Source organism: Tenrec ecaudatus, chromosome 18 (genome assembly GCF_050624435.1).
Source record: "Tenrec ecaudatus isolate mTenEca1 chromosome 18, mTenEca1.hap1, whole genome shotgun sequence".
Lineage (NCBI taxonomy): Eukaryota > Metazoa > Chordata > Mammalia > Afrosoricida > Tenrecidae > Tenrec > Tenrec ecaudatus.
In genome coordinates, this window is record NC_134547.1 from 72,808,865 (window position 1) to 72,832,183 (window position 23,319).

The window sequence follows — 23,319 nt, forward strand, 5'->3', positions numbered from 1 at the left end:
GTTACCGTGGAGACCAGGAGAGCGTTGGGCCGCCGCCAACGACGCAGGCACTAGCGGCCAGTGGAGAAGGAGAGGAGCATCTCTGGCGAGACTGGGGCCACCGACGCCGCAGGGCGAGGTGTTTCGAGATGCACCCGGAGGCCCCGGAGGCCCCGGAGCTTGCGGACCAGGAGTGCGTGGGGGAGCCCAGTGTGGAGGCGTCTGCGGGGGACCACGGGAGCTCAGGCCTCGGGGCCCGCAAGGAAGGTGCTGACCGCTTCCCTGGAAGGAGAAGGGGCGCTGGACCGGCACCTCATACCTCTTCTTCAGACCCAGCGGGAGATTGGGGGCTGGGCTGTTATCTGCAAGGTCAGCAGTTTGAAACCACTAGCGACTCCTTCTGAGAAAGAGGGGCTTTCTACTCCCGTAAGGAGTCAGAGCCTTGGAAGCCCAGAGGAGCAGTTCTGCTCTGTCCTATATGGTGGCTCTGAGTCAGCATGGACTCGATGACAGCGAGCTCGAGCTTGGGTTCTGGTTTGGAAAGCAGCTCTCTGCAGGGGAAGGGTAAACGGACCAGTTCGAGAGTTTACTGAACTTGCTCCAGGTTACCCTCCAGTGGTCGGTGGTGCAGCCGTTCTGTGAGGCTGCTAACCCAAGGTTGGCAGTTTAAGCCCACCCAATGGCTCCTGTAGAAACAGACCTGGCACTATGAAATCTTACCAGAGCAGCTTTCTGCCAGATGGGGTCACTGAGAGTGAGACCCAGCTCGGGGCAGACTCACTCCTGGACAACATGACCTTGCATTTGTACCTCAGGCCCCAGTTCCCCTCCTGCTCCCCATGACACTCTATCTTGAATTGACCCCTTTGTCAGTGTCACCGTGTTAAACCAGCTATGGGAGGGCAGAACATCAGGACCAAATGCCCTCTACCCTGTCCAACACCTGACACATGGTCGAGAGCCTGGGTGAAAATCTGGGCTCAGGGTAGGACCCTCACCAGGGCTCCGGGGAGAGCTCGGCCCAGCACCCAGTCTCACTTGCTTTAGGGCCCAATGAGGGAAACGTTTTAGTGATCAGATAAAGAGGCCAGTCCAGTGGTTCCCAGAGTGGGTGCTCCCTGGGGGACACTGGAAGGATCTGAAACTCAAACCAAATTCACTAGATGCCAACTCATAGCAACCTTAGAGCACAGGGCAGAACTGCCCCTTGTGAGTTTCCCAGACTGTAAGTCATTGTAGGAGTACAAAGTTCTGTTTTTCTCCTATGGACCAACTAGTGGTTTCAAACCACTAGCCTTCTGGATTGCAGCCCAATGCATAACCTCTGTGCCACTGGGATTCCAGGGGTGGAGAGGGGTGTCTGCGCTACAAAAAGATTAATAAACTTTATCCTGGATGATGGGATTTAACAGAAAGCACAATCACTGCCACTGAGTCTATTCCCACCTACAGCCAACCTATAGGGCAGGGTGGGCCTGCCCCTGGGTGTTTCCAAGACCACAGATAACTCTTTACGGGAGTAGAAAGCCCTGTCTTTCTACCTTGGAGTGGCTGGTGGTTTCAAACAGCTGACCTTGTAGCTAGTCCAGTGTGTCACCCACTGCATCACCAGGGCTGCTGCTCTTGGTGTTAGAAGGCGGGGTCAATTGTTTGGCTGAAATGGGTATGTGGATGGGGTCCATTGTGGGCATGGAGGGTACCCTCAGGGATTACAGTCGGGGGCAGAGGGGCAGGGGAAGTTCCTTTGGAGGCATGTCTGAAGAAGGAAAAAGACCCATGCACAAGAAAACCAGATTCCCGATAGTGCCCTCTAGAATGGAAAGCAATTTGGTCATTTCTCCTGTTGACTTGAAGGCTTTTTTAATAAAAGAGACAAAAATTGCCCATACTTAGCATTCTTGTCTTTGATTCTTAGTCCCCTACCCTGCTCTCCCCCACTCCCCCCCCCAGACAAAAATTCACTGCCAGATGATTCTGACTCTTAGCCACCCCATAGGACAGGGTAGAACTGCCTCTGTGAGTTTCTGACCTTGTAACTCTTGATGGGAGTAGAAAGCTTCATCTTTCTCCTGCAGAGGGGCTGGTGAGTTTGAACTGCTGGCCTTGTGGTTAGCAACCCAGTGCCTAACTCACTGGACCATAAAAATTAGTGCCTCAGAAACCTTTTGAGGGCAGTTCTTACCCTGTCACATGAGGTCTTTCTGAGTCAAAACCTACTGGACAGCACCTACGGAAAGCGGAAAGTGCTGTTGATCAAATTGAAATGTGTGTGTGTGTGCATGTGTAGAATTATACACACAACACACATACACACACTATCTTTTATCCTCTAGGAGCCCTGGTGGTGTAGCGGGCTACTGATTGAATTGCTAAGGTCAGCAGTTCAAATCCACCAGCCACTCCACAGGTGAAAGATGAGATGTTGTACTCCCCTCATGATTTACACCCTCAGAGACCCAATGGAGTGGTTGCACCCTGCCCTCGAGGGTCGCTGGGAGTCCGCGTGGACTCGGTGGCCATGAGTGACTATGTCACCTCTGCCTTATTTTACAGACATTAACGAGCCCAAGGACACATGTGTGAGCCCTTCGGACACGTCCTGCCTCAGGGAACAGAAACCGAGTGGCGACAGCCGGTCGGACAGTGGCCTGGTGGCACACACAGGCCGAGCTGACCAGGATGACAGCGGCACCAGGTAGGCGGCCGCCTACCTGTTAAAGCAGGTGCATCCTGAGGGAGGTCGCACGTACCCCTTCTGCAGACAAACACACTGAGGTGCATGGAGATGGTTCAGGCACAGGCTGCCCAATGCCTACGCATTCTTGGGAGCCCAGCCAGGAGGGCAGTGCCCTGTGCTGGCAGCCGCCCACAAGCTCTGGCACCAGGAAGGGAGTGGCCGGTCACACCAGTGGAAGGGTTTTCACCGGGCCACACGTGGCAGGCTTTAAGAAATGCTGAAGGCGGCAATGTTGAAGAGGATCTGAGAGCTATTTAAACTAAATAGATAAATAAAAGGGGAGGAGGAGTTTATGTAACTACCGGGCCTGCGGAAGATTGGAGAATTTGGGGGCGGGGTGAAGGGGATGTGGCTAGGAATGTTTTTGGAAGAGAGGCGACAGCTGAAGGATGACCCTGTGGGCTTCTCCACTGTTGACAGAATGACCAAGAGCCTCCTGCAGAAACTCTGCAAACAGCACAAGCTGTACATCACGCCGGCCCTGAACGACACGCTGTATTTACATTTCAAAGGCAAGGGCTCTGAGGGGCGGGGCCGTGGAAAGGACTGCTGGGGTGGGGTGGGGTGGGGGCAGATGCCACAACATTTGGGAACAAGGATGACTCCTCCAAACGCCTGCCAACGGGGATGAACATAGAGCATTTGGTGCTGCATGAAGTTACAGGCAAACGGAACTCTGTGCTGCCCCACAGAGCCCCTGTAGGAGAGGGCAGTCGAACTGCCCGTGTGCGTCACCAAGACTGTGACTCTGGAACTGCATACCCCTTGTCTAGCAGCCCAATGCCACAACCACTAGGCCACCAGGGCTCCTTTAGACTAAGGCAAAGTAGTCAATCACTAAAGGACAAGTAGTTTACGAAGGGGGAAAAAATTTAAGACGGGGTGTTCAGATCAATGGAAAACAGACTCCGAAGGTTAATACGTTGCAGGATCAGGCCCGGGGTGGGGTAACTGATCGAGGGAGGGGAGATGAAGCACTGGGCCAAAGGGGAAGAGGGTATTATACAAGAGATGAGGACTCAAAGTGAAGGGTAGGGCAAACTATTGGAGGAGCCGGATAAGTAGGTTACATTCTGCCCTGAGACCCAGGTCTACACCATTCTGTCACAGAGCTGCTGGTAGGTTCGAATGTGAACCTTCCAGGTCTTAGCCAAGCACTTTGGCCCCTCTGGCCGAGCCCCGGTGCACGCATTGGCCCCCACTCACCCCCCCCCATGGGCATGCACAGGCGGCATGGCCCTGACGACCCCTCCCTGCCCCAGGCTTCGACCGTATAGAGAACCTGGAGGAATACACGGGGCTGCGCTGTCTCTGGCTGGAATGTAACGGGATACAGAGAATCGAGAACCTGAGCGCCCAGACGGAGCTGCGGTGCCTCTTCCTGCAGGTGAACCTTATCCACAAGATCGAAAACCTGGAGCCCCTGCAGAAGCTGGATGCCCTGAACCTCAGCAACAACTACATCAAGACCATAGAAAACCTTGGTAAGGCCGGCCACCCACCAGGGGCCGGGCCCTCGTTTGTTTCCCTTGCTTACCCCCCAGGGACGTATGGGGGTTGGGGGGCGGGGCAGGGCTCCCACTGGCGGGGCAAAGCCGACCTCTGCAGCCTGCACCTTCTTCCAGACTGCCTTCCGGTCCTGAACACGCTCCAGATGGCCCACAACCACTTAGAGAGCGTGGACGACATCCAGCACCTGCGGGGGTGTGCCCAGCTGTGTGTCCTGGACCTCTCCCACAACCACCTGCGGGACCCAGAGATCCTGGCCGTCCTCGAGAGCATGCCCAATCTGGTAACAGCAGAAAAAGAAATATTGCTGGTTCTGAGTTCTTAACATACCCAAACCCCCACCCCCTCTCTCTCCCCCTCCTTCATCCATCCAAAGCTCTCCTTTCATGCTTTTCCCCTCTTGGTGTTTTTAGTGGGATTGTCCCAAAGGAAAGGAGCCCTGGTGATGCAGTGGGTTAACACACAGTCAGCAGTTCAAATCCACCAGCTGCTCTGAGGGAGAAAGATGAGGCTGTCCACTCTGGTACAGAGATACAGTCTCTGAATCCCACAGGGGCGGATCGACCCTGTCCTATCTGGTCGCTGTGAGTTGCCATCAACTCGATGGCATGCGTTTGGTTTCTGATTTGGTGGGTTCCCTTTTGAGCCACTAACCACAAGGTCAGCAGTTCAAACTCACCTGCTGCTAGCACCGCAGGAGAAAGACAAGACTCGGGGGAAAACTTTTATTCATTTCCACGGAGAGCATTCTACCCAAATATCAAACACTAATAGTGAGTCCGTTCCGACTCCTAGTGACCCTAGAGGACAGAGCAGAGCTGGCACCTCAGGCTTCTGAGGATGACAACCTGGACGGGAGAAAATAGTGACAGTCTGGTGGGCTTGAACCTAGGACCTTTGGGTTGGGCCTGATGTTTAGCCCACGGCATCACCAGGGCTTATGCCCTAAACTGCCCACCCTGTGCCCAGTATTCAGTCTTTAATGAGGCACTGCTGATTGGCTTCCAGCGGGTGCTGAACTTGATGGGAAATCCAGTTGTCAAGCAAATTCCCAACTATCGGAGGACCTTGACTGTCCACCTGAAGCAGCTGACCTACCTGGATGACAGGCCTGTGTTCCCCAAAGACAGGTAAGGAGTGCAAAGCCTCGGAGCCATGCTTCCTATGAAAGCTTGGCATATTCCTAACTGATGAACACCTACCTCCTCAAAGCTCATTGCCAGCGAGTGGATTCCGACCCCCAGTGACCCTGGAGGACAGGGTAGCACTGCCCCTGTGGGGTTCTGGGCTCGGCCTCGGGAGTAGACAGCCTCCTCTTTCTCCCTCGGAGCAGCCGGCTGGTGGTTTCCAACTGCTGACCTTGCGGTTGGCAGCCCAACATGTAACCACGGAGCCACCAGGTCTCCGTGTTATCATCTTCACTGGGGGGGAGGGGATTTGGGGGATTGGTATTCTTTGACATTGGTGGTCTTGGGGAGCGGTCTCCATGGCTAGACGGTTGTCTATGAGAAGGTCCTTGTCTTCTCTTGTTTCTCAGGGCGTCTTTTCTGTCTGTCCACAGAGTAACCTCTGTCCAGCTGAGAGCTGGCGGGTGAGGGAGCCCCGCTCGCTGTGCCAGGTGGCTGGCAAGGCCAGCAGTTGGCCTTAGGTCTGCTCCTTGCGGAAGGTCTTGCTCAGGGGTTCCCCACCTCACCCCATGTCCCCTCAATGGCCCCCAGACTGTCATGCTTTTCATTTCCCTTCCATGTAAATGCTATGAGAACTGTGACTTTGAATAGAGCCTCCTGAGTACAGGTGGCCTGCTGGCCTGTGACCGATCGATCAATGATCAATAGAGTGATTGACTGAAACATTTCATTGGGGTTTGGGTGACAAGCAGATTGGTTTCCCATCTGTGTTAGTCCGGGGTAGACCAGAGAAACAAAAGGAAACACTCATACGTGTGTCAGAAAGAGCTTTATGGGGAGGGAGGGAAAAACAAGGAGCTGATACCAAGGGCTCAAGTAGAAAGAAAACGTTTTGAGAATGATGATGGCAAGTAATGTGCTTGGAACAATAGATGGATGGATGGATTGTGCTAAGAGTTGTATGAGCCCCAAATAAAATGATTTTTAAAAAAAGAAAAGAGTTGTATACACAAGAGCAACTGAATATTGTAAAAACATCCCAGCCCAGTCCAGATCAACTCTGCAAGTCTGATATTAGCCCATATGTCAGATACCAATCTATAAATTCCTCTTCAGGCTCACATAACACATGCACTGACACCAAATACAGGACGATCAGTCTCACAGTCCAGTGGGTGGGAAGTCTTGTGGATCCAGTGGCGGTATAAGCATTCAGCGCTTACAGGTCTCCATGTAGCTCCTCCATCTCCCAGGGTTCTGGCTGCATCAGGGCAGGTCCAGGTGGCTTCTCCTCAGGGATGTCTCACAGGGAGTGTGTGAATGTCGCACCGCCAGTGAGCTATTTATCCCCTCAGTGCCTCCCAATGAGGTCATCAAGCCGCGACCTGACTGGCATAGTTTATTTACCTGGTAAACTCCATTCCTTCACTCGTAAGTCTCAGATTGACAACAGATGATGTAACTACCATGCCATCCAAGAATTCAAGTATACAGGCCTCTGGCTTCACGACACGGTCGCCATTGCCCCAGCGGAAGTGGGCTCCCCTGCCTTCCTGGGTTTCTCGTTCCCCTTTGTCCATACTCCTGTCTCTCCCTGAAGTCTATGCTTTCTCCCGGGGCACATGCTGCCCTGGCATCTCCGGTGGGTGGTGGTCTAAGTCGGTGAGACCTCCCTGGCATGACTCGCCTGCACGTAGGCCTGTCTACCGCCTGGCTGAGTTGAGCCGTGGGCGTGAGTTCAATGCCAGGCCTACCGGGTGTGTCTCAGGAGGCTGCCCCGGTCTCCATCAGACCTGTAAGCCTGGGTTCCTATGGTGACAGAGCTTTGCTCCACATCCCCACCCACCCACCTTCCACTTGCAGTGGTAGCTGAGCACCACCTAGGCTGTCTAGGCTCAGGGTGGGTTTGTTCCCATGGCCTGTTGGATGAATTCTCCTTACCTGCCCTTGCTGTAGTCCGTGTTCTGGATTTTCCCGCCCTCTGGGGTGGCTGTGCTCAAAATTCCCAGACGACCCAGAGTCCTGGGTAGCTTTCCGTGTCTCTGGCTTCTGTGCATCTTGTTTGTCTGCTCACTTTTTAACTGGGCACTTTGTTTTCTGCGAGTTGGCTTTGAGGGGTTCAGGGGTTCCGCGTTGGGGCATTCAGCAGTTGGAAACCAGCAGCAGCTGCGTGGAGCCGCAGCCTGGGAAACCCACGGGGCAGCTCTGTCCTGGCCTGGAGGCCTCGGCGGAGTTGTGTTGCGCTTCTTTGGTTTTCTTTTCTGTCCTTTCGTCAGATGGGTGTCTGCCACATACCCACCCCCTCGCTACCCCCACCCCACATTGGCGGCATGTCTTTCCACACACTCAACCTCTGCCCGTGTCTTGTGTTTGTCTTTGTTGCTGAGTCGTGAGAGCTCTTTCTATATGGTAGGTAAGCGCCCCTGACCTGAGAGTGCGTTTTCTGGAAATCTCCCCATCCCACGGCCCCCCTGTCCCCTTTCATCTCGATGACGTCCAAGCTCTCTCCTTTATCCCATCGATCACCTGGGCCTTTGGGTGTCCTGTCCAAGGCACCTTTGACGAGGGGGTGTATGTGTGTGTGTCCACGTACTCACAGCCCTTGTTTGAATTTGACGAAAAGGAACCAGCTTGGCTTGGAGTCTGCTGTAGGTCTGAAGGGTCACCCCTCCTTCCGTCTCTGTGTGTCTGTCTGTGCCCTGGCACACAGAGCCTGCGCGGAGGCCTGGGCTCGGGGCGGGTACGCGGCTGAGAAGGAGGAGCGAGAGCTGTGGGAGAGCCAGGAGCGACGGAAGATCACGGACAGCCTGGAAGCGCTGGCCAGGATCAAGCGGCGGGCAGAGGCCAGGAGAAAACAGAGAGACAGCGCCCCCGAGGCAGGTGTGTGCACCATCCCAGGGAGACTCCAGCTCCTGGGGGGCACCCCCACCCTGAGTTGGACAATGCTGAGCTGGAGTCTCCTTGGGGGTTTCTTGTCTTTTTCCATCTGAACCCTGCACCTAGTTTACCTGTGGGTCCACCTACAGCTGGCCTCGCCCACCTGGCAGGCCACAACTGGGTGGAGCTTCAGGGCACTTAGACCCATCGGAACTGAGTGAGGGAACCCCCCCTGGTCCTCCCCTCTGTTTTCCCAAGAACTTGAAGCACTCCCACCCGCTAATTGTTTTTTCAGGCCGCCATAACAAACACCTTTATAGTGGACACAGCCCACGCTCACCGTCTGAGCTGAGGCGGTCAGACTTGCAAAGTGGGCCTTGTCCTCCCCCCTTCCCCCCTCCTGCCCCACCCCCACATGATGTCCTGATCCTGAGACTTGCCTGGTTTAGGACGGGCCAGTGAGGAAGAGGGGGAAGAGGAGACGCCGGGTGTGGACCCTGGCACTCGGCAGAAGATGGAGGTGTTCATTAGGGAAAGCTTCGAGGCCAAGGATGAGCTCTTCCCAGAAGAGTCCGGCCAAGACCAGGAGCTGCCTGCCGGGGAGCAGGACCCAGAGATAGAGGATCAGGAGACAGCAGAGGCACTCCCCACTGGGGCACAGAGCCCTCCAGCTCTGGGGATTGTCCAAGAAGGTGAGCCCAGGGTGGCGGGACCTCCAGGGTCCAGCTAGGTGGTACTGGTGGGATGGGGTGGCTGGTGGAGAGAGCTGTGCCCGGTGGTGGTTTCCAGGGCTGATTTAAAAACAAAAGCACAGATCTCCAGACCTTTCTTCCGAGACGCCTTTGGATGGACACAAATCCCCAAGCTTTTGGCAAGTCTGACCTTCGGGGTCCCTTTGAGCCAGAATCCCCTCGGCGGCCCCAGGTGGGTTAAGGGAAGAGGTGCCATGTAGGAGTGAGGTCAGGAAGGACTGGAGCCACAGAGGGGCCTGAGGCTGCCCATGCCCTCTGCCTCGCTCTCAGATGTGGCTCTTGGGCAGACACAGCATAGGCAGGTTGCTGGTGTCCAGGCCGAGGCAAGTGATCTGAAGGGAGAGTAGGGACCAGGACTCCAGGATGAGCAAGCCGGTTGTTTCACCTCCGACAGGCCCACCAGCAATTACTGACAGGTGCCCTCGCCCCAGGCCTTTGAGGCAGCCACACACATAGACTGAGGGGCAGGGAGGCCAGGTATGGGGCCCACTCTCCCTCCCTCTGGGGACGGCCTCTGGGCACGGCCCAGGGGTCTGCCCTCCAACCAGCTACTGCTCAGGCCCCCAGGCTCCTTGTCCACCACAGCTTCATCTCTCACTCACCAACCTCCCAGTTTCATGGTGACCATCTACTCTGAAGCTGGACCTGCTGTCTTTGGGGCCTTGTCTCCAGACCTGAGGAAGGAGGCGCCTTGTCTGTGTCCTCCCCTGGGGAGGACACAGCCCAGTCTAGACTGTGGGTGCTTTGGCTTCTGTCCCAGGGCAGCCCTGGGCACCACACCTCCTCAAATAGTTCTCTCTCTCGGCTTGTTCTCCCCCCAGCATGTTCTACTTTCTGGCTGGGTCACAGAGCACAAAGTTCACTTCGGTGGCCACACAGAAGTCATCCACCATGCTCATGATGAGGGGGTTTAGTAAGGAAGTGGACAGAGTTGTTCAGTCAGGATAGACTATGAAGTTCTTTCTGTTCTGCTAATAAATGGCCCTAAGGGCATGCTACTCTGCTATACGTCTCTACCCAAAGGTACTCAGCTCCAGCCCTGTGAGTTAACACACAGAGCGCCACCCCCCCCCCCCACCCTGCCCAGTTATGTCTCCACAAGCCAGTCCCGCTCCAAAGTGCTCTGTTTTACTTGCTGTGTGGGCTGAGAAGTCCAGGGCTCTGTCACTGCACTGCCCAGGGATCTCTGGGTCCAGAGGATGTGCTCCACCCCTGGCTCTTGCCATTCATGAGATCCCTCCCCTCCCCCTTGCTACGGAGAGGGCTCACTCTCTGCTCAGCAGGATGGCAATCACGGTGTATCCTGTGAAGAAGCACTCACAGCTGAACCCTATCAGTGTCTTCTGCCTTCTTCCACCCGGACCCACCAGGAAAAGTCCATTTGGGGGCAGCCAGAGAAGTTGCTCCCTGCTGGACCCACCCAAGCAGAGTCGTGGCCTTCCCCTTCCCTGTTGGATCCATCTCAGCCTTGTCCCTCTGACCACCTTCTGGAAGCCCAACCCGGCTGCTTACGACCGTTTGTTCTTGCTCCTTAGAGCTGTCTCCCCACACTGGGGCCGCCACCAGCGATGGGGTGGAAGAGAGAGAGAGGCTGGTGGCCCAGGAGCGGCTCTTCATCGAGGTACGTGCAGGGATCTGGGGGCAGTGTGTGTCCTCCAGTTGGGGACATGGGCACTGGACCTTCAAAGAGTGGGCCCTGGGTTGAGGATCGCAGGCCCGGCCCTAGGCCCTCTGCTCTGAATCTGCTGGGGAGTAATTGTGTCTGGGTGACTCAGATGCTCTGTGAGCGCTGCCCTGGCAGAAATAGGAGGGTAAGTCGAGGGAGACTTGTACTGAAACACAACCACTGTGTGAAGCTTGCTTCCCAGTCTTTCTCGCCCTTCCTGGAAAGACCGCCTGGTGGCGCGGTTGGTCAGATTAACCTTTGGACAGTTTGCCTCCAGGTGCGTGGTTCAAACCCACTGGCTGCTCCATGGGAAAAAGAGGAAGCTGTCTGCCCCCGTGAAGATTGACAGTCTCAGAAACCCTAGAGCTGGAGCCGGGCTGGGTGACAGTGGCTAGTACTCCAGGAGGATACTTTTCAGAGTCCAGTTTGGCCATCCTTCAGGGACCAGACTGTGTTCTCTGAGTTTGGGGAACAAAAAGCCCAGAGCGGCAAGACCAGGCCTGGCTGGAGGGTCTCAGCCTTGTGGACCAAAGTCCACTGAAAAACAAGTGGACGGTCCATCTGAAACCCAAGAACTGACTGTAGCCAAACAGTAGGGAAGCGTGAAAAGTTTTGAGTTCAGGACTCACCCCCTACCTACCTACCTACCCACCACCACCACCCTGGGAAAAGCAGGCCCACCTGGCTGCCCTCCAGTGAGGTCCAGTCCCCAGCTCAGTAACTGCCCCCATCTGTCAAGGCAGCACCACCTGGGGTCTCTGGAGCTTGCCTCACTGGAAGGTAGATGACCAGGCCTCTGGGAGGATTTGAACTGGCTATCTTCTGTTTAGTAGTGAACGCATTAACCGTCTGCACCACCCAAGGGCTTCCCATTCTATAAGGAGGTACAGAGGGGTTAGGTCACTTGTACAAGTGCCTAACTGCCCTGTCTCTCCCTGCCCACCTCCAGACATCTGGGTGTGGGTGAAGATGTTCCCCCTCCCCAACATTGTCAAACCCCCCCCCCCCAGACTTTATGGAGGTCCACACATGTCACCTGTGTACCCCCCGACTCCTGAGAAACTTAGAGGGGGAGGTGCCTTTGGGTTGGGCCCCTTCTAGACACATCACCCACACCTGTGAGGTCACATTTGGGAGCACCTCACGTTGGGCGGGGGTGTCAATAGTGCAAACCTACTGGCTGGACTCCAGTCCAGAAGTGGTTCATTTGTGTTCTGTGTAGCCCCCTCCCCTCTGCCGGCATTCATGGCCACACTGCCTGTGGGATGACCCCTTGCACATGAACGCGTGTTCTCCGTGAACTGAAGCTGTCACTTGTTCTTCCAGGACCTACCTGACTTGGAAGACGTGGATGACAGCGAGCTCCTCGGTCACCAGGAGGACCAGGTGACGAGGACACGTGTTTCCCCACAGCCAGTCTGCTTTCTCCCCTCATTTACGAAGTGCATCTGCCGGACCCATGGGGCGGGCAGAGGAAGGGAACGTGGCTGTCTGCGACTGTCGCCCATCCCCTGGGGCCACTGTAGCATGAGTCTTACCAGGCTCTCACCACCGTGCACCCGTTAGCAAGAAGTCCCAGTGCTGTGGTGTGTACAGCGTCAGGCTGCGGAGAAAGATGAGGCTCTTCCCTCCTGTAGTGATGGACAGCCTCAGACACCCACAGGCCAGTGGTCCCTGTCCTGTGGGGCACCATCACCCCGACCTTAGTGGGTTTGGGTGTGGCTCCTCAATGGCTGGAGAACGTGGTGATGCCCAGTGCAGGGTAGAGGGCCCCAACAATGGTGACACCAGAACCCGCCTGACTTACTGCCTGCTTTCTGCAGAAGACCTGCCCTCCCATGGTTGAAGTCGTCTCGAGCTGCTTAGAGGACGACAGTGACTCGGAAGCTGACTCCATGCCACTTTCTGGATGGGAGTATGGTTCCACAGAAGGCCTTTCCAATATATTCGCCATTCCTAAAGGCCCCCCAAAGCAGGCTGAGGGCCCCTTTGCAGACATCGTTAAACTGGGCGCAGAACAGAGCTTGGAAGTCCAAAGAGGAGACACGGAGTCTCCAGGGCCATCCCTCCAGCCCCTGATCCAAGAACTTGGGGACCTACCTTCAGACCAGCTGCTGGGGCCCCAGGCCTCCCACAACAGGGACAGCACCACACCCTCTTCCTGCCTCCCAGGTGATGCTGCTGTACTCACAGTCCTCTGCAGGTGGGCTGTGCCTTTGCCTGAAGCCCCCCACCCCAGCTCACCCTAGACCAGTGCTTGCCAAACTTGGCTAGTCATTGGAGGTACCTGGGGATCCCCAGCAAGATCAAACAATCTCCAAGGGGAGGCGCCCATGCACCTTGGGGTTATTTCCCGGACTGTAGCCTTACTCAGCAGCCAGATGTGTGTGGGACCTGGACCCTCCCCGCGAAACTGAGCCACCTTCTCTTTGGCCTCTTTAGGAAATGGTGCTGGCAAGGAGGCGGCAAAGGCCAAGCCTGGTGAGGGAGCCGACAACGAGGACATTGAATTTGGGCTGGACTGACCCCACCCCACCCCACCCCACGGGGGTCTCCTCCATCCCTGCACTAGGAGGGACAGATGGCGAGCTGGTAGCAGGCCGGGGCTGGAAACCCAGCAGGCACAGCGGCTGTACAGCCGCCTCCCCTCCCTCGTCCATGTCCGAGGCATGCGCCACCCTTGAGTGTTATCAGTGTGTTCACAGCCACCTGAGGGAATGTGTGGGTGTATCTTTATTACCTGTGAGTCACAATTACTCTGTGGTACCCTGAGAAGAGACCCTTCTCTGAACGCTGGCCCATGGCTTATCCCGTGAGCATGTCCCCGTGGGGCGGAGCTAAGGTCATGCGGTGAAGGGGCATTTTGTGGAGTCCAGCCTGAGAAAGTATGTCTGGAGGACAGGTGGGTCCTCAGACTGGCCCACAACACCGCCTGCGCCAGACACTAGATGGCGATCCAGGCTGTGTAAGGCACTCAGTCATTTCACCAGCACACAGCCAGGGTCCTGCTGACCACTCAGTCACACTGCGGTCACACTGCGCCCGGAGGGGCGTCGTTCCAACTCAGAGCCCGTCAGAGGCTCCTGCATCTCTTCCAGCCACCACTGGGTCTTCAGTCAGTCGGGGGGGGCTGGCTGGGGGCAGGGGACAGGTATCCTCAGAAGCCCATACGGGGCCTCTTCCGGGGTGGTTGTTGCCTAGACGGAGTGCTGCGGATGCTGGAGACCTGGGAGGGGGGTGCGGAGGCAGCCTGGAGACCAGAGGGTGGCAGTTTGGCCATGTAGTCCCGGAGGGTCTGTTGCCGCTCGGTGGGGACACCTGGCGCCCACAGCTCCTGGGTCTGCTCCTGGGAGGGGGGTGTGACCGGGGGCAAGGGGCAGAGCCCGGGGGAGGCATGGTCAGGGCTGCCCGAGGGGGTGGGGCCTTCGGAGAGGTCCAGGCGACTGCCAAGCGAAGAGAAAGTGCTGGAGAGCTGGGTGCGGCGCTTGCATCGGCTGGGCCTGAGACCCAGGCCCGAGCCCCCAGACCGCCGCCTCTCCCACCAGGCTGCCCCACGTCCCGCCCAGGCCTCACTCAGACGCTCGCTGAGCTCATCCTCCAGGCCAGACTCAGGGGCAGGGGGTGACTCCGCAGTGAGGGGCGAGCCCAGGTCCTGTTGCAGAAGGAGCCTTCCCTGGGCCATGGCAGCCCGCAGCCCCGCAGCCACTGTCCCCTCCGCCTGAGGCTGCTCCGGGTGGGCCAGAAGGTGGCGGTGGGAAAAGGTAGGGGCTGTCCACAGGGGCCGGGGCCGAGCCACCTTGAGTATGGCCTTCAGCCAGCGGCGGCAGCAGGTGGTGGCCTGGGGGCTCCAGGAAGTGGCGGGGTCATGGGGCTCAGGACCTGGCTCACCCTCGCGGAGGTGCAGGCTTTGGCAGAACACATCCCCTGCCGCTGAGAGCTGGAAGAGGGTCAGGCCTGGTGTGGAGGCGGTGGACGGGATGGCGGCAGCCAGACCTGCAGACAGGGCAGTATTACCAAGCAGGGCTGGCCAGGTCACCTACTTCAGCCCCGGGCTCGCCTGCCACCCGTGCGTGTACCTAAGGTGGGTGCCTCCAGTCGCTCCTGCAGCCGCCTCTGACCCGTGGGTTCCAGCACTGGGAACCCTGAGAGGGCATCAGTCCTCACTGGGAGGGACTGGGGGTGCCCTGCCAGCCTGGGAGTCGAAGAGCCCTCTCCTGGGGGCCAGACAGACATTGCTCAGACCCTGACCCTGGCTGGGGGCATGCCCCCCACCCCTCCACCTGCCTACATTAGGACCTCACCTGAGAGGTGCAGCAGCTGGAGCTGGCCTCCCTGGCCCCCCAGGAGTAGGGGCCGAGGGGCGCCAGGGCGGGGCGCGGGCAGCAGTTGGGCCAGCAGGGGCGCGGAGGGCAGGCCGTGGTCCCACTTCAGCAGGGGCACCAGGGGGAGGCGCTCATCCAACATGTAGAGTGAGAACTGCCCCTCAGGGAGAGTGACAAGGTGGGCTCTGTGACCCTCGGGAAAGGTGCTGGAAGTCGTGTCACCCAGAAGCCCACCCTGACTTTATCTGCTTTCTCCAAACCCACCTGGTCCTGGAACCTGAGCTTGAGAGACGCCCCTAGAGCACCAGGCTGACTGGCAGCCCCTCAACATTAGGAGACCCCCTGTCTTGCAAACTGCCATCCCTGTGGGAGGCCCTTCCTCCTCTTACCCATCTTGCCTGCCACCTCTCGACAGCAGGGTGCCTGGTCTGGCAGTTCAGTGCCCACCCCCATGTTCCCAGCCTCTCAGGACTCAGCCAGCGTGCTCCTGTACCTAGCGCTGCAGCTGGGGCCAGCCTGGTCTGGTGCAGCCTGGCAAGCAAACTCAGTGCCTGGCTGGCCCGGGGAGGGGTCCTCACCTGTGTACAGATGAGATGGAGAGTGGGGTTCAGAAAGGCCGGGCTGCACTCCCCCAGGTACTGGGTCAGCAGGACGCGCTCTCCTTTCTGGCATGAAGCCTCGGCACCCCCTCGGAAAAGCAGCAGGCCACAGCCTGGGGGGCCCTGGAGGACAAAGCCAGAGTCAGCCCCAACCTCAGCCTGTCTGTGACCTCATCCCCAACTCCACCGACCCGGGTCAGTCTGGACTTTGGGGCTGGGCTGCCTCAGTGCCCTCTACCTGTGGGCCCCCTCTCTGGCATTTCAATCCCACCCCTACCTGAGTGTCAATCATTCTCACGCCTGTGCGATCACCAACAGTCAGCACCCGGGGGTGGGCCGTGAAGTCAGCCCAGCGCCAGGTGGAGGGGTCCCGGAACACCATGGTCTCAGGGTCCTTGTAGACCTGCTGCAGCCTGGGGAGGAGGGAAGGGAGGTAGGGAGATGGGTGGAGGCTGCTTGGAAGTGTGTGTCATGTATGTGTGTTTGGCTGGGGTGGGGCAGGCCATTACCCATTTTGGGGAGTCCACAGGCAGATGGTGCCCGAACGGCTGCAGACAGCCAGCTCCCCAGGCAGGTGCGGGCTGCAGGGGGAGAGACGAGTCTGAGGGAAATGGCCCCCTGCCCCAGGCCCTGCAGGTCAAGCTCCCCCGTTCCCCTCTCACCTGAGGCTGATGCCAGTGCTTCCCTTCTGCACCTGCAGTACCTGCAGTGGGGAGGGCTGGCCCTGCCTGCTCACCTTCCACAGGGCACAGTGGTAGTCAGAGCGGACCGCCAGCAGAGCTGAGGGCACAGGAGACAGAGGGTCAGGGACCAGGCCACCCACCTACCAGGAAGGCTGAGGGAGGTGGCAGTGGGCCTTACCTTCTCCCTGGACAGTCCGGGTCACCACCTGCCGGATAGAGCCTCGGAGCTGGATGTGGCCAGGGTCCCCAAGGACCCTCGGGCGGCCATCTGAAGTCAGACTGACCTTTTGGAAGCCTGGGCCTCCCGCTAAGGATCAGTGTGAGAGCGATGGTCATTGCCACCCCCCAGCTACCACCCATCCCTCCCCAAGGGGGCAGCAGGGTCCCACCCAGCAGGCGGATACACAGCTTATCCAGGGCGCCCCCGGTTGGGTAAACCAGCTGCCCTGTCAGGGCTGTGCTCCCGGGCAGCCAGGCCAGGGCGCCCCCAGTGACAGCATCGTCCAGGAGTATCTGTCCCCAGCGCCCTGCTAGCTCCTCCTGCAGCAGCTCCCCCACGAGGCTGGCCACCGACCTGCCTAGGACAGGACCACCAAGGATGGAGAAGCGGCGCTGCCGCCGGCTGAGGGATGCCCAGGGACACCTAGGGAAAGAGGATCATGGGAAGGTCAGGCAGTGGTGGTGGATGGGATTGGTTTCTCACTGACACCGACCTGGCCCAACCATAAGACCCGGCTAGCAGATGGACATGAGGCCCAAGACAGCCAATCAGAATCTTTCCTGGGACACCTGGCAAGCAGCAAGGACCCTGGCTCTTTCCTGGGGATCAAAAGCCGTCCTGCCACATGGAGGCAGCCTGTCAGAGGGTGAAGGCAGGCAGAGGCAGGCAGAGGCAGGCAGATCAGAAAATGAAAAGGGACCTAGCCCTGATAACAGCATGTGAGCACCTGGATGCAGCCATGCCTGACACCCACCATTTAGATGAGCCTGTACATTTCTGTTCTCTCCCTAAGCTAGCTGGGGCTGGGTGCTCTATACAAGGAAGTATAGCCCGCTGACTACTCAGGGCTGAGGAATCAACAGTTCCTGTTCTCCGACTGCTTCCACTGCTGCCCTCCTGCTCATGCTCACTTGCCCCCAGGGCTGGTGTCCACCAAGGTCCTGAAGCAGCCTCTTCACACTGACCACAGTTTTCTTCTTAGAGTGGCTCTGTGTGGAAAGGCTCGGTTAGGCAGGAGCACACAGCCAGTGGCTCACTGCCACACGAAGGCGGGCACCCCTGCTGGTCACTCACCCGTGTGCCCTCCAGTTTGAAGTTCTCCTGCATCAGGCTCCCTAGGGACCCAAAGGCAACATCTCCATGGTCCCACAAGAAGTGGCTGAGCTAGGGGAGAGCGGACTGAGGTCATAAGCCTGTCAGGTCACCACACACACCTCTCTGGGCCACACTGCACGGCCTTGTGGGACCCCTCACCTGCTCAGTAACATCCAGCATGGCACAGGGTCGACTGTAGAACTGATGACCTCCCCGGAAAAGCAGGTCCTGCGCGGACAGCCCCGGGTCCCAGGGCTCTGCCAGGAGGTGTAGGGGAAGGGGTCTGAGTGTTGTCAGCCCAAGGAGCGGGGAGGTCCCAGGGCTCCGTGGGGAGGGGCTTGGGAGGGGGTCTGTTGAACACTAAGAAGGGACAGTCTCAGAGGGCAGGGCTTGGGTAAATCCTTACCAGGATCAGGTGGCAGCAGGGGAAAGGGCCCCGGGGTGTCTGGCTCCCACCACAGGTCCTGGGCTGAGGGCTCGGCTGCCGTGTTCTGTGGGAGCCACAGAGGCGATGAGGCGGAAGCCCCCTGGCAGGCTGGGATACAAGCATCGCCCATCCCCCAGCCCTTATGGGACCAAATACACACAGATGCTCCCTGAGCATGTCTGCATGGAGTGTGTGTCCTTCTGGGTTCCTCGGGTACGACTGACAGGACACATATGTCCCTCTGTAGTCTGGGGGACTGGGCAGGAGTGGTGGGACACACGTGTTCCTTTGGCCCCGTAGACTATTACAGGTTGGTGGACACCTCATACCCTGCCCTGTGAAATCAGTAACCTGGGGCCCGAGGCTCCTTCTCCCGTCTCAGCCGCTCAGGTCCCTTCTGACGGCTGCATGGCATGCCCCACCAGTGGGAAATCAGCTACCCTTAGACCCCTGAGGACTCTGTGAACATGGGTCATAACAGGTTAACTCAGCCCCCTCACAATAGCCCCGCAGAGCTGGTGCGGCTAGATCTACAGTCTTATTGGGGGAAGGGGGGTGCTGGGGACAGGGAGGGTGGCAGAGACTAGCTGGGCTCTGAGAGCAGGTGGCTGGCCTCCAGAGCTGGGTGTCCACCCTGATCCCACCTGATCTCACTTCCTCTGGAGACCTCCCGGTCACTGACTGAGATCTGGTGGATCACACACCCTGCCATCGGCTGGGCTGGCCAGTACCCCCACAGCTCACACCCTCGGGGGACAGGGGCCTGGCCAGTGAGGGTATTAGCTGAGTGCCAGGCCTTCCTTGCCAAGGAAGCAAGTGGCAATAGCATTCTGACCCCTGCTAGACCTCTCCCCATCCCGCTCCCGCTCCCGCCTGGCTTACTCCACAGAGCCCTCTGCAAGTGGCAGCAGGGCGGCTTCTGGGTCCAAAGGAAGTGCCAATTTCCTTCCTGAGGGCAGCAGCAGAAGTCTCGGGAAAGCGCACCCCTCCCCCATGCCCTCAGCCTGTGTGTCTGGCCCAGTTCTGGCATCATCATCATGATCACTGGCATATGTGTATGCCCCAATGCCTGCCGAGGTACCCCGCCACAGACAAGAAATTCTCCCTAGTCTGGGCTGAAGGGAGAGGAGGAGGGAACAAAGCCTATGGAGGGGGCTCAGGAAGGGGCGAGCCGACAGGTTCCACTGAGTGAGCCCACTAGGACAGCCAGGGAGGGTGTCCCCCGTACCTGGATGGAGGGACTCTGGCTCAGCCTGGGCCTTTGCCAGTGTGCCAATGGCTCCTGACTGTGTTCCCCTGCCAGAAAAGTGGGCCTAGGTTCTGGGGCCTGCCCTGGCACTACCATTCTCACCTTGGCTCTGCTCATGGGCAGGGACTCAGGCAATGTCAGCGCGTCCCTCCAGCTGCACATGAAGGACAGGTCAGGGCCACTGCTCAGACCCAGGGGGCCGCTCATAAACAGCGTGGGGCGCAGGGGACTGGGGAAGTCCATCCTGGAAGACAGAACCACATGGTCTGTGGGCCTCCCTGACACAGACTCTGGTGATGGCGTCCAGTGCGCCCGGGAGAGCGACGAGCAGCTGCTGAGGTGCTCCCATTGCCAGGGAGCGGACTGGTACTCGCAGGTCCTGCAGGACGGAGTACAAATGCCCATGTGGTTTCTGGAACGGCTGCTGTCTCTACAGAAGCATACTGCCACAGCTTTCTCCTGATTTTTGTCAAGGCTGTTGTCTTTACAGAACCGTGCTGCCACAGGGGGTGGGGGTCGGGTGGACAACAAAAACAAAGATGTAGCCAAATGCCAGACATCAATGGGCACGAGATGAAAACCAGCCCAAGGGAGGGGACAGCAAGCAATGAGGACAGCCAGGGAGCAGCTTGGCCAAGGAGGTGCCACCTGGGCAGAGCTGGCATCTAATGAGGCAGACAACTGGGGGGAGGGTGGCGGGCAGAACAAACAGCAAGAGCACCCCCCCCCCGGGGGCTGGAAAGTGCCGGGCCTGTCTGAGAAACAAGGAGTGGGGGAGCATGAGGAAGGGGAGAGGGCTGTTTCCAGCCGACATCACTATGAGTGCACATTTCTAGTCCCAACTTACAATGCCGAATTCATGATCCTTCCAAGCTAGAGGCTGTGTCTAGACCACCTGTCAACCTGCCATTGGCCGGCCACAGCGCCTCCCCAAAATGCCAACTGATAGGCTGGCTGAGAAGTGCACCTTTTAAAGGCTCATGGGGATACCACTCTGGAACCACAAGTAGCCACCTTGCTTCTGCCCACCCCCTACCATTTTTCCATGCTCATTTGGAAGTCCTCTCTCTGGTGCATAAGTGGGAGGCTGTTGATACTGATTGGTCACAGATGTGACAGAAGGAGGGAGGGAGGGAGGGAGAGGGAGAGAGGGAGAGAGGGAGAGAGAGAGAGAGAGAGAGAGAGAGAGAGAGATTAGGACCAGACTTGGAGCCCCAGGGCCTTGGTGTTTGCTATCAGTGCATAGGAGTGGTCGGAACAAATTCAGGTAGGAAGATGGCACTGCCATCAAGTGATCCCAACTGAGAGCTGAGAGCTGCCCTTGTAAGTTTCAGAGACTGTCGATTCCTTACTGGAGTAGAAGGCCTCATCTGTCTCCTGTGGAGCAGCTGGTGGTTTCAAACTGCTGACCTTGTGGTTAGCAGCCCCACACATCACCACTAAGCCACCAGGGTTCCTCAGGTAGAAGGAAAGAGAGAAAGGAATCAAACAGTTCCAACAAACACAGGTGGAATAGGCGCTGGTGGAGTCCCTACGACAGACCAGCTCCAAAGCAAGGCAGCCTTGATCTCCTGAGACCAGCCTCCTGCCAGGCTGCCAGTCCTCCAAGCCCTTCCGACCATCCAAGGCTGCAGAAATCGCCAGGTCTGGTTTCAGGCAAGAAGCAGGGCAGCAAACGGTTGCAGAGGAGGGGTAAAGAAGAGGATCGAGTGGGACCAAGTCCTCAAGTATTTCGCTAGTCCTTCCCCCTCCCACTCCATTTGCAGGCCCCACCTAGGCAAGCCACAACACAGCGGGGGGCTCACACCCAGGACTATGCGTCAGCCATGTGCTACCCACCACGTTAGCCACGTGTAGAACTCGCGCCACTCCGTGAGCTAGCGGCTGCAGACAGTTAAGTGGCTGGTTCCAAAGCCTGCGGGCCCGAACGGCGGGAAAACCCCGAGCTCGTCTCTGGGACCCGGGACCCCATCTCCCGCCACCCGGGGGCTGCGCTCTGTCCTCCCGTCCGGCAGCTCACACACTTACGTGCCCAAGTCTCGGCGTGCTCGTCTGGGAAATGGGCTCTCACGCAAATACCTCCTGATCCCAGTGTCTCCGAGTGGGTCCCAAGGCGGGAGCTCCTCACGCCAGCAAACTAGATGGGATGAAAACCACAATGTGAATTTACGGTTTTCCGGGTATGGCCGGAAGTGCTCCCTGGGAGACAGGAAGTCCCGCCTTCCAGCTCGGCTTCTCAGGCGTCCGCGAGCGCCACCTGCTGGGCGGAGGGTGGATGGAATAAAGGAGAGAAGGTGGTTGGTGACGAACCTCAAGGCCCAGAGAAGTCCACAAAGACTTAGGTTGGAATTCCGCTTCTGCTTAATCAACCTCGTGCCTGATAAGGTTGTTGTATTAAATTAATTAACTCATAGACATTAACTATACACCTGCACTAGCAAAAAAGCCCTGGTAGCACTGTTGCGTAAGCATCAGGCTGCTAACTGTAACGTCGGCGGTTCAGACCCACCAGCAGCTCCCATGGAGAAAGTTGAGGCTACCTGCTGGAATCAACTCGATAACAGTGGTTTTTTATTTTGTTTTCTTGGTGACATGAGACGAGCACTATGGGAAGAATCCTACTGATTGTCCTTGAATTGGAAAGAAGCAAGCCCTTCATATAGGTATATAGGGGCATCCCAGGAAGTATGTATGGCTCCTCAGGGGTGTGAGGGAGGTGTTGCCATATAGGACAGTTTCCATCTCACAGCAACCCTTTTGGGTAAAATAGGTTTGAACTGGCCGGGTGGGTTTCCAAGGCTGCACATCTTCATAGATTTGGATTTAGAATGTTGCATCTTTGTTCTTCAGGATAATCAGTGGGTTCAAACAGTCAGCATTGAGCAGCAACCAAGTGCTAAGTGGACACCATCAAGGACGCTTGACTAGAAGGCCAACTCACTGCCCTCCAGTCGATGCTGACTCGTAGTGACCCATAGGACAGAGTAGAGCCTCCCCTTTGGTTTTCTGAGATGGTAACTCTTTACAGGAGTAGAAAGCCTCATCCTGTACCCGAGGAGCAGGCTGTTGTTAGCTTAACCCACTGTGCCAACAGGACCTCTAGCTTTTAGGCAGTAGTTACTAACCACTAGCTGGGATTATGACCGAGCGTCGGTGTTAACAGTGAAAGGGTGTCTAAGGGCTACTCGTTGAGTTTCTGAGTCAGTAGGTGTAAGGTGGGGCTTGAGGTTTTGCAAGGTCCCAGGGAATACACCGTAATACCGCCTGTCCAGGGACCAGGCCAGCAGCCGGCAGGTAGTTTCTAACTCCTTACAGAGTAGAACTATGGTTCATAGACTTGTCAGTGTTGATTTTTTTTGGGGGGGGGGGCGGGTAACTACATCACCAAGATTTACTTTTGAGGGATTCCTGGGTAGATTTGAATCTCCAGCCTTTCTGGTGCCAGCAGCACATTGCTGGTTTGCATTATCCAGGTACTCCAGGCTTAAGGAAGACCTCCACTGGTTTTAAACGTTTAGCCTGTAATGCTTCTGTGGGGTTGTTATAGTCAGGGACCACTCCGTTTATCAGGTGAGGGCCTCAGTCTCAGAGAAGTTAAGCAGCTGCATGGGATTGGTATGATGGGTCGTGTTGGAGGGAGTGTGCATTGTCTTACAGTGGAAGCCACCTTGGAACGAAGGCCTGGTTCAAGAAACTGAGACTATCTTCCTGGTCTTTGATTCCCTGAGACTACCCTAAGAGTTAGAGGAGTCCTGGTGGCATAGTTGTTACGCATTATGCTGCGATCTGCAAGGTCAGCAGTTCAAAACCACCAGCCCTCAGCAAGAGAAAGATGAGGTTTTCTACTCCCATAAAGAATTAATGGACACACAGGTGAGACCAATACCTCTATGGTCGTGAGTGAGTGAGACCCAAGCGTTGAGAAGAGACAGACTTTTCCATTGGCTGGGCAGGCAGGGGTGGAGCTCAAGTTGCCCTATCCTGGGGATCGGCCTTTCCATTGGCTGGGAAAGAAGGCGGAGCTTGTGGTACTCTACCCTAGAGACTAGCATTTCCATTGGCTGGACCAGGGGGCGG

General features: G+C 57.3%; 2 protein-coding genes across 2 annotated transcripts; one reads left to right on the forward strand and one right to left on the reverse strand.

Moving 5' to 3' along the window:
- Positions 1 to 58: 58 nt before the first annotated feature.
- On the forward strand, positions 59 to 13,366 carry DNAAF1 (dynein axonemal assembly factor 1). Its single transcript, XM_075536745.1, has 12 exons — positions 59 to 246; positions 2,533 to 2,674; positions 3,137 to 3,228; positions 3,979 to 4,200; positions 4,342 to 4,508; positions 5,234 to 5,355; positions 8,063 to 8,232; positions 8,679 to 8,921; positions 10,517 to 10,602; positions 11,974 to 12,169; positions 12,454 to 12,819; positions 13,090 to 13,366. The coding sequence occupies exons 1-12, from the start codon at positions 129 to 131 to the stop codon at positions 13,170 to 13,172; spliced, it is 2,007 nt and encodes a 668-aa protein (XP_075392860.1). The 5' UTR covers positions 59 to 128; the 3' UTR covers positions 13,173 to 13,366.
- On the reverse strand, positions 13,366 to 21,421 carry TAF1C (TATA-box binding protein associated factor, RNA polymerase I subunit C). The gene is made up of 15 exons (XM_075537253.1): positions 21,271 to 21,421; positions 19,345 to 19,486; positions 17,973 to 18,057; positions 17,726 to 17,823; positions 17,546 to 17,635; positions 17,387 to 17,460; positions 16,656 to 16,894; positions 16,430 to 16,546; positions 16,231 to 16,348; positions 16,078 to 16,149; positions 15,846 to 15,981; positions 15,548 to 15,691; positions 14,949 to 15,123; positions 14,724 to 14,861; positions 13,366 to 14,640 (listed from the first exon to the last, which is right to left on the reverse strand). Exons 2-15 carry the CDS (start codon positions 19,483 to 19,485, stop codon positions 13,805 to 13,807), a joined length of 2,463 nt encoding a protein of 820 aa, XP_075393368.1. The 5' UTR covers position 19,486; positions 21,271 to 21,421; the 3' UTR covers positions 13,366 to 13,804.
- Between the last annotated feature and the right edge of the window lie 1,898 nt (positions 21,422 to 23,319).

Bases quoted from the DNA above. Each gene is read 5' to 3' on its own strand.
- DNAAF1 (XM_075536745.1), top strand. From the start codon at position 129: ATGCACCCGGAGGCCCCGGAGGCCCCGGAGCTTGCGGACCAGGAGTGC. The intron at 2,675-3,136 runs GTAGGCGGCCGC...CACTGTTGACAG, and splicing joins CAGGATGACAGCGGCACCAG to AATGACCAAGAGCCTCCTGC. The intron at 4,201-4,341 runs GTAAGGCCGGCC...ACCTTCTTCCAG, and splicing joins CAAGACCATAGAAAACCTTG to ACTGCCTTCCGGTCCTGAAC.
- TAF1C (XM_075537253.1), bottom strand. From the start codon at position 19,485: ATGGACTTCCCCAGTCCCCTGCGCCCCACGCTGTTTATGAGCGGCCCC. The intron at 17,636-17,725 runs GTGAGGGGTCCC...GCTCTCCCCTAG, and splicing joins TGCTGGATGTTACTGAGCAG to CTCAGCCACTTCTTGTGGGA. The intron at 16,895-17,386 runs GCAAGTGAGCAT...CTCTTTCCCTAG, and splicing joins GGTGGACACCAGCCCTGGGG to GTGTCCCTGGGCATCCCTCA.